The 15508-nt window shown below is 40.5% G+C and overlaps 1 protein-coding gene across 1 annotated transcript in view; it reads left to right on the top strand.

Moving 5' to 3' along the window:
* The first annotated feature begins 778 nt into the window (after window positions 1-778).
* Nr1h4 (nuclear receptor subfamily 1 group H member 4) overlaps window positions 779-15508 on the top strand; it is a 48618-nt gene continuing 33888 nt past the window's right edge. Inside the window, exons 1-2 of the mRNA XM_035451373.1 lie at window positions 779-887; window positions 7755-8123. Coding sequence (XP_035307264.1) covers window positions 779-887; window positions 7755-8123 — 478 coding nt within the window. The remainder of the gene's footprint in view (window positions 888-7754; window positions 8124-15508) is intronic.

The raw sequence follows: 15508 nt of genomic DNA, 5'->3' as shown, positions 1-15508 counted from the left end.
TAAATACAGTCAGTTTTTAAATGAGAAAATAATGGCAGAAAATGGCTCAGGAATGCATTTGTGGCCCACAGAGCTTGTAAATGGCAAGGAAAACTGTATTTATTAGATTTTGGGAGGCTAGTATGCCTGAATACCACAAACTGCATATCTTAAATAACAAAATATATTTTCTTCGAGTTCTGAAGGCCAGAATCTAAAATCAGGGTTGTAGTAGGGTTGGTTCCTCCTGAGACTTCAGGGAGAGAATGTGTCCTAGGTCTTTCTGCTTGGCCAATCAATGTATCTTTTGTTTCTTCACTTCATTGTCCACCCACAGGTGTTGGTCTTTGTCTGGTTTCTCTCTAGCTGTCTCTCTGTCTCTGTCTCTCTTCCCCTTTCCCCTCTGTCTTTAGTAAGGACACAAGCCATAGTGGATTAACCCTCATTTTGATTATCTTTATATAAAGGTAACCCATATGAACCTTAGTGCTTCTGATGTTACTAAAGCATCCTGGGAACAGATGTAAAGATTCATGGTGTGACACTTGACCTCCAACTTCTATTAGAGACAGTGAACAGAAATTTACCCTCTAAATGTTCTTAAACTGGGAAAAGGGCTCCTAAAATGTTTGTCTAAGACACCAGTTTCCAGCTTACTAGGCAATTTGGCGTTGAAGATTTTCTCATAAACATTTACAAATACTCCACTTAGGGATGAAGTTAATCAGTAAACCATACAACCTCTGGCCCCTGTCACTTCTTACCTAGTCTCCTTTCAGTTGCTGTGAACAAACTGAGGATGGTGATGCAGTTTCAGGGCTTAGAAAATCCGGTTCAGATTAGCCTTCACCACAGCCACCGGCTGTCAGGATTTGTCCCGGACGTGATGAGTTTGAAGCCCACTAAAGGTAAGATACTACTCACAGCTGTCGTCACTTGAGACTCTCCTACTGCACTGAAGCAATCTGGGATCTCTGTTGGAGGTTAAAGCTAGGGAGGCCTGGGTGACCCGGGAAGACTGGGGATGGGAGGATGTGGTACGTTGATTTTTGTAGTTCTAAGCTTGTGAGTATCTAATTGGGATAATAGGCCAAACTGGTACTATCCTTTCTAGTCAGTCCAATGTTAACATTAATGCCAGTGGACACTTGAAGAAAAAGTATGCTATTTAACGCTGTGATTTTTGTAATTCAGAGCCTCAGTTTCATTGGATTCTGACACTTGTTCAGTAGCTTGGGACCAGCATGAAAAACTAGAGTAGAATAAAGTCAACATCAAAGTACCTACCAAGAAATAAAGACAAACTTGCTTCATAGAATTTTGATTCAGTCACATATGTGGAAGTGTGTGCTAGGGTCATAGTGAAAAAATGCATTGCAGACTGTGGTATGTGGAAAAAGTAATAAAAAAAAAGTAATAACCAGAAAAGAAGAAATATCAATTTCATGAACTAGTTTTGTAGCAGTTTTCTTCTAGCATTTTCTGGCAAATAAGGTAAATGAAAATGAGATATTTATTTACTCTGAATTAAAATATACTTTATAATGAAAAGACAGTATATAATCTTAATCATAAGCATAAACTCACCTCTTAAAACTTCCACCAAAAAATAGATGCCAATCATCTCCCCAATAATTACAATGAGGTGCATACTTTTGGTCATAGACTTGGTGGTATCCCATTAGGAGTAGTGTTTCAAAGTGGCTGACACTATATTTAGAAACAGAAATTACTTATACAGCTTGGCAAGCAAGCTTTCCACCCTTTTCTATTTAACACACATTTATTTAATGTTTATTATGTGCCAGGCATTGTTCCTGGTGCCAGAAATGATAGAAATGGTAATATAATCTAATATTTCCCTTAGAGAGTTCACAGACCAACCCCAACAGGAACAAAACAGAATGTACTGAATGTTGGCTTCATGTGGTGCTTGCAATTTACATTCCTTGTCTCAGTCCCACCGTATTGCAGCCTCTAATGCAAGAGTGCATTACTCTAGGTTTATGGGGTCAGAAACAGAAGCTAAAATAGGCCCAGGGTCTTCCTCAAGTTCACAAATGTGGCAATTTGCAGGTGAAACAAGTCCAGATCTATCTCCCCATCTGTGCCGTCCAAACCAGTTTCTCATTACCACTCAAGTTCAGCGTGCAAGATAAGGCTGCGAACAGATACGAATGATCATACAAGCTAATGCTAAGTGTTAAGTTAGGCGTGTGTACAGAGGTTAGGAGAGATTAATTATGCCTGGGGGAACTGGGGCAGGCCTCACAGAGGAGGTCATCAGCTGACACCACTGGGGAAACACCTACATCCCAAGGCCTGGTTCCAGGAATGGCAAACAACTTCACAAATGAAGCCATGCCATTTGGCCAAGAAGCCACGGCTTAAGAAATAAGGGCTATGTTAAAGCAAGTTCCCACTCAATTCAGTTCCACAAATATGTCCTTGAACATTGGCTGTGCTTATTATTGTGTCAGAGGTTAATGAAAACAACTGAAAAAAAATGGAATAATTTTCATCAGAGACTGATACTAACTGAAATTGTAGGAAAGTGTCACCATTAACAAGTGAACTCATTCTCTGTCCACAAACTCCCTAGAGATGTGCTGTTGAATATGACGGTCAATAGCCATTTATGACTATTTAATTAAAAATGTTGATAACTAGGAATTTAAAAAAGTTTAAAATTCTCTTTCTTAGTATTACTAACTGTATCTCAAGTGTTTGATATCCTCATGTACCAGTTCATGGTTGTTAGTTGTATGTACTGAACATTCTCCCTTCATCTGTCCCTCTGGATGGAGTCTGTGGAAAGTCAAAGGTTTGCCTCCATCCTGAAGCCGACCTTCCGAGAGTTTTCAGACTCCTCTAGTGTTTATCCAGGTGTTCCTATTTAAGAACTATTTTCTAAACTCTCATGGAGTTCCTTGTCCAAAGGATCCAAATTGGAGTAGATGAGGTTCAGGGAGTTGAGTTCTCATAGTCAATTATATAGTAAAAGTTTCTCAGGTCCAACCATTTAGAAAGGGTCCCTGTGCTGGTCCTTCATTTCCACACTGTGTGTGTATTTTTTTCTCCATTTTTAAAATTTAAATTAGAAGCAAGATTGTGTTTTACATGTCAATCCCAGTTCCCTCTTCCTCCCTTCCTTCTCTGCCCCCCCCCCATTAACACCCTACCTATCCCATACCATTTCTGCTCCCCAGGGAGGATGAGGCCTTCTATGGGGGGGTCTTCAGAGTCTGTCATATCCTTTGCCATAGGGCCTAGGCCCTCCCCCGTGCATGCCAACTCATACACACTGTCTGTATATTTACCACCTTACTCTGTGGCTATGCAGCACACTGTGAAATGCTAGACATGGATAGGCTTTGAGAATAAAAGCATTAATTTGTGTTATTGTATACTATTCTCATATTTTGCTGTGTTTTACTCTTTTAGCATAATGTTATCTATAACCCTGAAAAAGCTTTACATTCATGTGCCCATGTGCATGTGTGTGCATGAATCCACATGAAGGTCAGAGGTCAACTTCAGGTGTGGTTCTTTAGGTACTGTCATTTGTTTTGTTTAGTAGTTCTGGGTTTTCTTCTGACAGGGTCTCTCACTGGCCTGGCCAGTGAGTTTCGGGCACCTTTCAGACTCTGAATTCTTGCCTGGGCTTACTAACAGTTCAGAATCAAGAAGATGCTGGAGCTCATCTGGCTTTTTGACTTGGTTCTGAGGAATGGTATGTGGTTGGCCTGGGCCATCTCCAACCCCACGTTGTGTTTTAGTTTAAAGGTTCCAGGGATAAATATGATGTCGATGCCATTAACTGACCTATGCTGGGACTCTTGTTTCTTGATTATGGGAATATTTGCTTTACTGAAATAATGTTCTGGGGCCTTGAGCTGTCATGTGAAGAGAAAAAGTTAACCATTTCCCTGGGTTCTACAGAACCCAGATTCTGTTGTTAATTGGTTTTTTGACCTTGTACTAGTTGCTTAATTTCACTAACCTGTGGTGAAAGGAAGCTGGGCTCAGGTTGGGGGAGGGAGAGACTTGAGAGAATGAGTTAGAAACCAAAATCTAGTTAAAGAATGAACCCAGTACTTTAACTTTTCAGTTCTTTTACATTTTATTTATTTCTGAAATTTTAGTCATATTTGGTAAAGAAATGGACTGGGATTTTGCTTACATTTTATCTTTAATAATTTCATACTGTATTCTATTTTGTACTCATAAGACAAAGTGGCTTTACCAAAATCCTTTTGTTTGATAGATGTGCTAATTTTTTTTCTTCCTAGCTGATACAGACAAGTTGGGCATGAAAGGAAGGAAACTGATGTTTACACAGATACTGTATATTGTGTGCTTGGTCAGTCATTTCCTGGGTCAGTGTAGAATGTGTTGTCAATATTTAATATGTGACTATTCTGCTTTGCCATTGTAGAAAAGTTGTGAATTCTAATATTCATAAAGAAGTCTTGTGCTTATGAGATTTTGGATAGAAAGGACTAGGGGATCATATATCCTTTCTTTATAGATGAGCAAAGAGAGACCCAGGCAGGGTTGTAAGTAATGGTTTGGAGGCACCATTTAATTAAATTCAGAACCATGACTCCTCAGATCTAGAGACCACACACACACACACAGCAGTCCTTACAGTGAAGTTTGCAGCCAGGTGAAGATGAGCTCTGGAGGAGAGTAGCTATGCTGAGGGAGCAGTCAGGTACAGCAAGCATGTATGAAAAGTTCTGAGACTGGAAACAGCGATATCCAACAAATGGAAAAACTGGAACATGGAAAAATAGCCGGAAGAGAGAGGATCGTGCACGTTGAGTCTTGTTTGTATTTTATGTGTAAGCAGAAGTTGCAAGCTCAAATACAGAGAGCAGGGGAAGAGGAAGTCATTGCCTCCCACGCTTTTGGAAGCATCTCACATTTGACATCATTCCAGAGAGTCGAGTGTTTCCATGCATGGGCTTTGAGGTCAGACTCCAATCTCAACTGTTTGGAGGGGGCTAGGAGTAAGAAGTAACTTAAGCAAAGACATTCTGTCCAGAGATGAAAACAGCACAGAATTGTCCAAAGTGTGAAGGAGCAGCCCAGGAAACTCCTTTGTACACAAGAAATAGTGGTACCTCATCCTACTGCAGCAAGGAATAACGAGAATATGCAAATGAGGAAGGAATTCATAAAAATTTCTACTAGTAGTAATAATGACAATAACACCGATCATTTGAGCTCTTTGAAGAATATTTTAAAGGCAAGGTGCACAGGTCCAGAATTCCTAAGTCCAAATTCCCAAATCACTTGACATCATTGTTCAGTAAGTTCAGTAAGAATTTCTTTTGGTAGCCACCCCTGGGCTGAAGGATGTGAAACTCTGGTCGTTATTTATTCTACTTTGTGTGAATATTCATAAAATTCCATTCAAGGGGTTCTAAATTTTGTGTGTGTGTGTGTGTGTGTGTGTGTGTGTGTGTGTGTGTGTGTGTATGGGAGAGTATACTCACTCATGTGAGTGTAGGTGTTGAAGACCAGAGGTTGAAGTCACGTGTCTTTAGATGAAGACACTCATCTCTCTGCACCTTATTTTTTCATTTTCTCGCTGAATTTGAGTTGTGCCATTGAGACAGCCTGGCCAACCCCTTGAGCTTCTGGGATCCTCTTGTCTCCACCTCCCTGGGGCTGGCATTATAGGTGTATGTCATCAGGGCTTTATCAAGGCTGCTGAGGCCCAGTCTTCAGGACTGCACAGCAAACACTTTACCCACAGAGCCCTCCCCCCCCAAACAGTTTTAGATTCTAAGACACATTTGATTGTGTTTTCAATGAGGAACTGAGAATCTGTATATTTCAGTCAGCCATCAGCAGGATGCATTATCTAGAAGTTTCCATACCTCTAGCTTGAGGTATGAACAATGAGTATCAACGGTTTAGTTTCTTCAAGTCCCAAGCTCAGGAGGAACAGCCTGGAATTGTGCTCTAGGGTCATCTGATAGTGTGTTAAAGAGTTAGATCTTGTACATACTATCTTATCTTTTACTTATGTCTTTTTTTGCATTTTGCATAATTTAAGCATTTTGTTTTCTAAAGAGCATAGCTTACATTTCCAAAAATAGAAGCATTTCCAAATCTGCTAATTTTTGTTACCTGGAGGTTTTATATTCAAGAGTCTTATTTAATAACAATGCTTTTAGGAAAAATTATTATCACTACTTAATGTCATCTTGGGGTACTTCTTCCACATCAAATTTAACAAAGCACTTGGCATGCTCATTCAATCCTTACAGTAACTCAGTTGCTATTGGTAGGCATCTATTCCCTGTTATTTGAAGAGAAACTATGGCTGTTAAGATAATTCCCATCTGCACAGAGGTTGAGTAACAGAGCACAGGTTTGAATGCAAGTAGACTAATGCTTCTACATAGTGCTTCCTTTTCTTAAAATTCCTTCTACAGTAAAGATATTATGTAGTTTCTTACCCCAGAAAGTAATGTGCTATCACCTTGAACACACACCACTGTTCAGTTTGTTAAAGATCATGAAGGAAGTTGCCTCACAACAAATGCACACACCACACACACACACACACACACACACACACACACACGCACACACGCACACACGCACACACACATTATTTATTATACTTATAAGCATACACATTTTCTACAGTTCACCTTTTGAAAATAATAACTGCAAATAGAAGAAACCCTCCCATATCATCACTGTCATTATTATTGCACATTTGAGTAGTATTTGTGTGTAAACTCTGCAATTTTTCCAACCATACTCCTATTGATGGAGTATGTTTCTAACTTCTTTCTTACAAGGTGTTGAAAATGAATGTCTTAATTTGTAAAAAAATTATTTTCACATAGAATTGAATATGTCTCTAAAATAAATTTTCCTGGCACTGAAAAAATTAATGCTTTAGATATTAGTCTTAAATGCTAGAAGACTGTAAAAATTACCCTCTAAAAGTGTTTGTTCTCCCAACAGTGTCCACCATTCAACTTAAAATCTCCATACTTTGAGGTTAAAAATGAGTATATTGTAGATTTAATTTGAGCTTACTCATTATTTATTTTTAAAAGGGAAACAATTTTGTGGATTTATGAAACAGTTTCTAAAAACTATTTCTGACTTTTATCCATTTCCATAGGCTGTTGAATGTTCTCTTATTAGTTTTCAAAAACTCACTACATATTAGCAACATGTCATTCATCGGTCCTCTGTGTTCACATTTTCCCCTGAGGTTATGATTTATCATGTAAACATTTTTATCTGTCCTTCTGTATAAACACACACACTATATATATGTATATATGCAAATATATCTAATATCTAATATATATATTAGATATATTTGCAGATAAACATGTATTTTTAAGGTTAATTTTATAGGGCTGGGAGATTGCCTAGCGGTTAAGAGCATTTGCTGCTTTCCCAGAGGACATGGGTTCAATTCCCAGCACTCACATTAGTGGTTCTCACTTACTTATAACTCCAGCTCCATGGGATATGACACCCTCTGCCCTCTAAGGGCACTTGCGTCAATGTAGAGCACATAAACTAACCCAGGCACACACATGTGCCTTAATAAAAATAAATAAATAAATAATAAAAATTAAAAAGTTAATTTTATGTAGTCAATACACTTTTATAGCTTTAGCTTTTATGTATGCTCATAGTTTGTTTAAATACATTTGAAGCAGTCATACTGCTCTTACTTCTAGAATGATGACATTAATTCTAGCTTTGTTGGTCCTTGTGTTCAGGTGTGCTAACAGAACAAGAGGCAGGCGCTCTGGGGCAGCACCTGGATTTGGAGGCATATTCACCATACAGCAATGTCCAGTTCCCTCAAGTTCAACCACAGATTTCCTCATCCTCCTATTATTCCAACCTGGGTTTCTACCCACAGCAGTCAGAAGAATGGTACTCTCCTGGAATCTATGAACTCAGGCGAATGCCAGTGGAGACTGTGTTCCAGGGAGAGACTGAGGTATCAGAGATGCCTGTGACAAAGAAGCCCCGAATGGCCACATCAGCAGCTGGAAGAATAAAAGGGGATGAGCTGTGTGTTGTCTGTGGGGACAGGGCCTCAGGGTACCATTACAACGCGCTCACCTGCGAGGGTTGCAAAGGTGAGTGCTATCTGCTTGTTTTCATCTTAGTAAAATTCTCCTGTGTTGGCCGCTACAACTTCTTGGGCCAGGTTTACATGCACAAAAATGACCAAATTTATAAATTAAGTATAAAGAAACTACAAAATATCCCAATGAAACAATACAATGTGTTAGCTATATGTTGTTGTTATTTGAACTGTCAGTGAAGTGTGACCTCACTGAGTGGCTACTCTGCCACAAATGGCTCCACTTCTCCACTGCTTTTCTCTGAGCTGCATCGTGGTCCACTCAGAACTCCATTTAGCTTGAGCTGGGGATGCATCGTGCATATTAAGTTTATCTTTGCTATTTTCTCACTGCTTTTGATAATTAAGTCATATTTCTTGCTGTTAATGAGATCATGGGCACAAACAAACTCTAAGGGCAATTGGTTTAAATGTCAGGACAAGATGGCCATTGAGATGATCCAGAGAAGGTATTATTAGTCTTTTAAAAGAATAGTGTAAAATCAAAATACAATAGCAAATTTGATATAAGGCCAGTGAGATGGCTCTGTAGTTAAAAGTGCTTGCTAACAAGTCTGAGGTCCTGATTCCTGGGACTCACATGGTATAGGAGAGACTCCTGAAAGTTGTCCTCTGACTTCCACACACATGTCATAGCACCTGCATGCTACCCCCATAAATAAAAGAAAAATCATGCATAAGTAAAAATAGATTTAACATGGGTAAAGGAGTTAATATAGTATGTGTAGTATTATAGTGTAGTACTAAATGTATAGAATGCAGTGAAAACTCCATGAGTCTCTGCTATTATTCCTGTCAATATCTTGGTACCCAGTTGTGTAGAATGAGGTAGATACAGTAATAGAGTACAGCATCATGTGACAGTTTCTGAAAGTGCAAATTTGGGTTCCACTCCAGGCCTATGGAATGAGTATCTCTGGAACCAGAACCCAAGAATCTATGATTGCACAAGCCCTTTATGTTAAAGTTTGAAAAATCTGCGTGTAGGTTATATCTAAAAGGCACCCAAGAGGTTCGTCCCCTTGGCTGAGTAGTGTGGGGAGAAGTGAGGCTCTCTCTCTCTCTCTCTCTCTCTCTCTCTCTCTCTCTCTCTCTCTTTCTCTCTTCACCACAGGGACAACTCTATACATAAAAATGAGGACTGAGCCAGGTGGTAGTGGCTGTAATCCTAGCCCTCAGAGGGTGGGGGCAGGCAGATCTCTGTGAGTTCCTGGTCAGCCTGGTCTACAGAGTGAATTCCAGGACAGCCAGAACTGTTGTTACACAGAGAAACCTTGTCTTTAAAAATTAAAGAATTTAAAAAAAATGAGGACTGGAAATCTGACTGGACAAATTCCAGTCTGGGTCATGTTTCCTGCCTGAAGAGAAAGAAAAAGACAAAGAAAAGAATACATACATAGTTTACTTTAAAAGTCTGGATCAAAGGAAAAATCCCAACATAAGATAGTATATAACCTGTATGTCACAGTGATGACTATCCGGGCTGATTCTCTCTGGGCCTTCACAGTTACTGTGGGACATGGGCATTACCCTGTGCACCTGAAAGGGAAGAATAGCATGAGATCCCTCCCCCAGGGCTCAGGGAACCCTGAAAAAAGGAAGCAGAAAGAGTGGTAAGAACCTGAGAGGGTGGAAGACACCAAGAAAACAAGGCCCACTAAACCGACATGAGCAAAGCTCATAAATGAATCTACAGAGGCTGAGGCAGCATGCACAGGTCAGCGCCAGGTCCTTTGCATAGATATCATGGCTTTCAGTTTAGTATCCCTATGAGATTCCCGAGTGGGTCTGTTTCTTGTTCCTTCTCTTGGGCTCTTTTCCTTCTTTTTGTTTGTTTTGTCCAGTTCTAATATGGCAGTTTTTGCTTTATATTATTATATTTTATTTTATTGTCCCTTAGAAGCTTGTTTATTTTATTTTACTGTCCCTTAGAAGTTTGTTTGTTTTCTAATGAGAGTCAAAAATGGAAAGGATTCAGATAGGAGGGGAGGGAAGGAGAGGAAGAACTAGGGGGAGTTAAGGGAGGGGAAGCAGTAGTCAGGCTATATTATGTGAAAGGGGGGAAGCTATTTTCAATAAAAGGGGAAAAAATAAAAGAAAGGGAAGAATATGCATATTATATCAGAAAGAAACTGTGGTTTTGAGAGGCCAGTGATGAGAGCAAGTGAAATGTATTTACCACATTTTGTGATAACGTTATTTAATTTTCATACTGTATGATTAATTTGTAGATGAGCAAACTGAAACACAAGAAGTTAATGAGCCAGGGTTTCACAGCTAATGGGGTCGGGGAGGTTCAGCTTCAAGATCATATTTTATAAATCTAACTGCACACCTTGTATGAATGATTTCTAGGCTGAGTGCTTATCAATGCTCACCCAGGAAATGGCCGTCCTACTCTTGGACTGTTGGCTCACACTTAATACTGACAACCTTGGTGGCCAAAGGGAGAAAGTCAAATGCTTCATTTAGATATTGAGGTATCAGTATTGCCTCAGCCATGGATCAGACATCAGAAGTCAGAAATCTGGAATAGTTCACCTCATAAATAAACTCAGGTCAAAAGGTCCTAAGAATCCTGGAGCATGGCAGGGGTTCTACAGGGAGACTAGAGGGCCAAGGAAGATCTGTGGGAGAACTCCCTAAAAGACATTCAGGAAAGGAAGAGACTCTCCAGGATGGAGAAACTGTGTCAGAGGCAGCCAGCCTCCAGGAAAGCACGGGACTGCAGCTAGCAAGGCACAAAGGAAGGGGTCCCATGGAGCCTGGTCCTTTGAGACTGTTAAGAAGAGGGGGTTTGGATGGAGATACGTTTGCTTTTAAGAGCAGAGTAAGGCAGACTTTTCATCTATTGATTTGGGTTTGATACTTTGCCCCTATGGTGTCATCAAATGACAGGCATGCAACAGGCAGAAGATGGAGCCAACCGGGGCCATTCGCAAATGGTCAGACTACTAATATTTTAGGCTCTTCATCATAGAAGTCTATGTTGCAACTGCTCTGCTCTGCAGACATACCACGTGAACAGATGTGTAAAGAGTAGCTATGGCCTCGTTCTACTGAACTTTGCTTATTACAGAAACAGGCAGGAGAGTGAAGACCAAGGTATAGTCTGTAGCTTCCTGGCACCTATTCTCAACCAAAGATGAGGGCCAGTAACCAGAACCAACTGCAAGCATAGTGAGAGCACTCAACACCCAACTATGTGGGCAAGAAATGAGCCTTTTGTCTAACTGGATTTAATCCAACATTAGGCCCTGAAGTTTATTTCGTTTGATTCAGGACCGTTGCCCTACTCCCGCCAAACATCATCTGAGCTGTGGTCAGGTACCACGTTTAACAGAGTGCCGTGGAGTGACTGGGTGCTTTGTGGTGGGGTTGATACTCTGTACTCTCAAGCTTGTTTGTTGGGGTGATGGTCTGAGTGCTCTCCAGTTACCAGTGAGAAGATGGGGTGCTGTGCAGTGGCATCCTGGGATGCTGAGTGCATTCTTCCTCCATCTCTGGCCTCTAACTGTGCATTTCTTTTGGGTCAGAGATGGGTTCCAGCTGTTGTTGCAGGGCTTGTGGAAATACCCAGCAGTACCAGGAAACTGTGGATCTGCTCCATGCCAGGCTGGGCACAGAGAATCCTAACCATGCAAGAATCCCTCTGTTGCAGGATCCCAGATGGCACTGGGTTTCTGTCAACTCTCAACCCACCTCTACGATTCAGTCTGGAAATGGGAACATGAAAAGAACAGAGTTCATGGCCTCTCAAGGAACCAGCATTCCTTAGTTCCTTCTCTTTGACTGCCACCATAAACACTGTCGGTCACAGTAGTACACTATCTTAAGGGTCATATAGTGTTTGGGATTTGAGAGTTCAGGCTTTGGTGACTGAAAAGTCAGTAACAGTCTGCCTTGTGGTCTTGTGTGTTCTCATCAGAAGACAAGCGAACCTTGCTGTAGCTTAGTGATCAGGGAAGGGTCAAGGGCTGCAAGGATATGAGAGGAGCACAGAACAGGATGGAATCGAGTCCAACAAAGACCTAGGACAATAGACCTATTGTCCTAGGTCTTTGTTGGACTATTAGACCATGAAAGTCTAATAGCTCAGCCAACCCTGGTCGTACAACCTGCAACTCGTGGTGTCTGATCTTCCCAGCTACAAAGCTGGTTTCACTCTTCAACATTTTTCAAAAAGACGGTGGACTTCAGAGTCAATCAACATGTCTCAGATCTAGGCTGTCTATAAATCATCAAGTTACCCAAGACAGCAGCCAGAACTCAGTGAAACAAAACAGAAGCTAGTATTTCAGGAAGAATGGAACAAATACAGGGACAGACAAAAGAGCCACAACAGGTTCTGTGCTAACCTCCAAGAGTCTGTTCAGAGCTGTGTTGAAATCCTTACCTGCCGGAGCTATTGCTGCTCAGCTACAGAGTGGAAAATGGGGACTTGGGAATGCAACACGATAACTGCCACAGGAATGTGCCACCTTAGCTGCCATCTAGGGCCCAGGAAGTTGCCTTTGCTGAAATTAATGGCTCCAGAGCCATACCTTGTCTGTTGAAGTCACACACATTGATGTCCTGTATCCTTTCTGTCAGTACTCTCACCTGGAAACTCAGCGGTTGCCATTGCAAATTCCATGACCCTGCTTGACAGTAGAAACAACAGGGGCACAGGAGTAGCCTTCCTACTGTTTTGCATGAGTCTGACAGTAGCTGGGAAGGAGGACAGAGTGGATATCAAGCTAGCCAAATCTCATTCTACCTCGTGCTTTATTTTCTATTTTTTCTACATTTTCACTCTGTGAAAGTGGTGATATTATCTGTGGATTCTTTGTGAGAATTAAGTAGACTACTGTATAGAAAGCTCTTGCTTTCTCTCTTGTTTGAGGATTGCCTCACAGGCTATTGGGATTATGACACTTGAAACACAACCCCTTCCCAAAGAGAAAAAAAAAAACTGAAACTTAGAAACAAACTGGAGATCATAGTGAAATTTCCTACTGTTGTTAGCTTCTGTCTCTAGTTCCACAAGAAACATTCTAATTTATCTGAATGCCTTATTGGTCATAGCAACAACATCAATGAGAAAAATTGAAGTTTTCAATGTTTTTTGAAGTAATGACTGAATACAAGTGTAGTGTAGACAGATAGTGACTGGCATTTGCTTGGCCCTAGATTAAATCTAGACCTTTCTTCCTCTGGGAGCCATCAGTGCCAATTATGAAATAGTCACATCTGAATGAATTTTGATTCAAATCTCAAATGCTGGCCATCAAAAGCTCATCTGTGTCTGACTAGAAATTTTGAACAGCTGTGTTCCCTAGTTGCTCAGTGTCTGTCACATTGCCTTCAGTGTCACGGTCTACACATGCCCCATTGAGGACAGTAGCACTCTTGAAAGGCACTGTTTGGGTTAATTGTGACCCTATTGTCCTCTGGAATATATTTTTATATGAGATCATGAACCAGCATTATGCTTGGTTTTGAAGTTTTAGAAAAGCTTCCAAAAATATTGAGACAATTAACCCACGAAGTGGATTTAGGCTATTTCCAATGGAGCCTTTGTTTATGGACCCCTTTGACTGGCAAGTAGCCCTCATCCTCATATATTGAGATCACATGTATTGTGACTCTAGTTGAGATCAAGCACAATCTGGTTTATGAAATTTAGTAAGGACTCAAATAAGCTGGAAGACTAAATTGCCATAGAGCATGATACAGTGTGGGTTCCCGGACTTCATGGCATTGGGAGCCTTTGATAGGCGAATCGTTACATCATCGGTGGGTCAGGACTCGAGGCAAATGACTCAAATTCCAATGCCAGGGATTCTTTTCCCAATTGTCCTACATTCATTCAAGTCTCAGGGATTCAGCCTCCTCTCTTACCAAGTGAAGATAATGCTGATGAGAGAAAGGCGAGATGATAATAAAGAAAATGATGGCAATGCCGGTAGACAGATGGGCAGGTGGATAACACATGTCAGGTGACTACTGTGTGTAGGCACTGTCCTGGGACTTGCTAATGCTAACTCATTTGACCTTTGGCATAATTCCTTAGCTAGGTATTGACCAATTGCCATGAAATAGCTCTAATTCTCATATAGTACAATGGTTCTCAACCTTCCTAATGCCACAACCCTGTAATACAATACAATTCCTCATGTTGTGGTCACCCCCAACCATAAAATTATTTTGTTGCTGCTACTGAACTGTAATCTTGCTACTGTTAAGAATTGTAATGTAAATAGCTGATATGAAGAATATCTGATATGTGACCCCAAAGAGGTCGGGACCCACAGGTTGATAACCACTGATACAGTTGAGACCAAATGTAGCAAGACTAGAGTTGTTTGTGAAACAACACACAACCTACCAATGGTAAATACTTAGTACATGTTTGTTGCCATTACCGTTACTTTTGCATTGCTGTATTGAAACACGCAGGCACTGCCTCTAAGATATCCAGCTTTCTACCTGGCATGCCGAAAGGTTCCATAGGCATTAGCTGTTGTTACATTTTCTTAATGAATTTTTCTTATTTTATCATTGTTTCTGTTATGTTCATTTCCATGCCCCAACTGGCATCACACCCTGCCTTCAAAACTATCTTTCTGGTGGTTAATTAGCTAATTAATTAAATTCTTTATTCATAAAATATTGTTAAGTATTATCTTATATGCCATTTGGTCTTCTATTGGAGATGCAGTGGTGAGCAAAAAAGAAAAAAAAATCCTGTTCTTAAAATTACCATTGTAAAGCAATAATGAGAAAACAATGTGTCTAATTGATGAACAATGGAAACAACAACAAATAGGCAAACAACAGAGATCCAAAACTTTCACATATCAACCAATGGTATCTAAAAAAAACATGCAAAAGTATAAATGGTAAAAGGATGATTTTGAGTGGACAAAAATGGATATTTCAAATGAACATATAGGCAATACATCTTTAAACATGGAAAATGCCTGAGTACATAAACAATACCTAAATAGTGGTTAAGAGAAGCTTCCCAAAGCACAAACTGTTAAATGAGAGGAAGCAGTTACTGATACATAGACAAGAATAAACCACCGAAGCATGTCAGCAACGGTTGAAGGGGACAGGGTTAAATTTCTGTAAGAGCAAATTACTCTATAGGTACAAGCAGCCCCAGATGCTACTGGAGGTGGAGATTTGCTTGTGAGAGTCCAGACGACTCAGGGGTGCTGCTGTCAGGCTCCCAGGACTGTGTCTACATGGGTTTCTCAATGGGTCTTAAAGATATGCAGAGCCATGGTCTGTCACAACATGATTCCTGTCCTCATGTTGTCAGCAGGCACTTGGTAGGGACAAGGATGTCAGTGGAATTATACTTTCTGTCCTCTGAGACTCCATCAT

Source organism: Cricetulus griseus, assembly GCF_003668045.3.
Source record: "Cricetulus griseus strain 17A/GY chromosome 1 unlocalized genomic scaffold, alternate assembly CriGri-PICRH-1.0 chr1_0, whole genome shotgun sequence".
NCBI lineage: Eukaryota > Metazoa > Chordata > Mammalia > Rodentia > Cricetidae > Cricetulus > Cricetulus griseus.
This window is presented reverse-complemented; position numbering and strand designations above follow the sequence as displayed.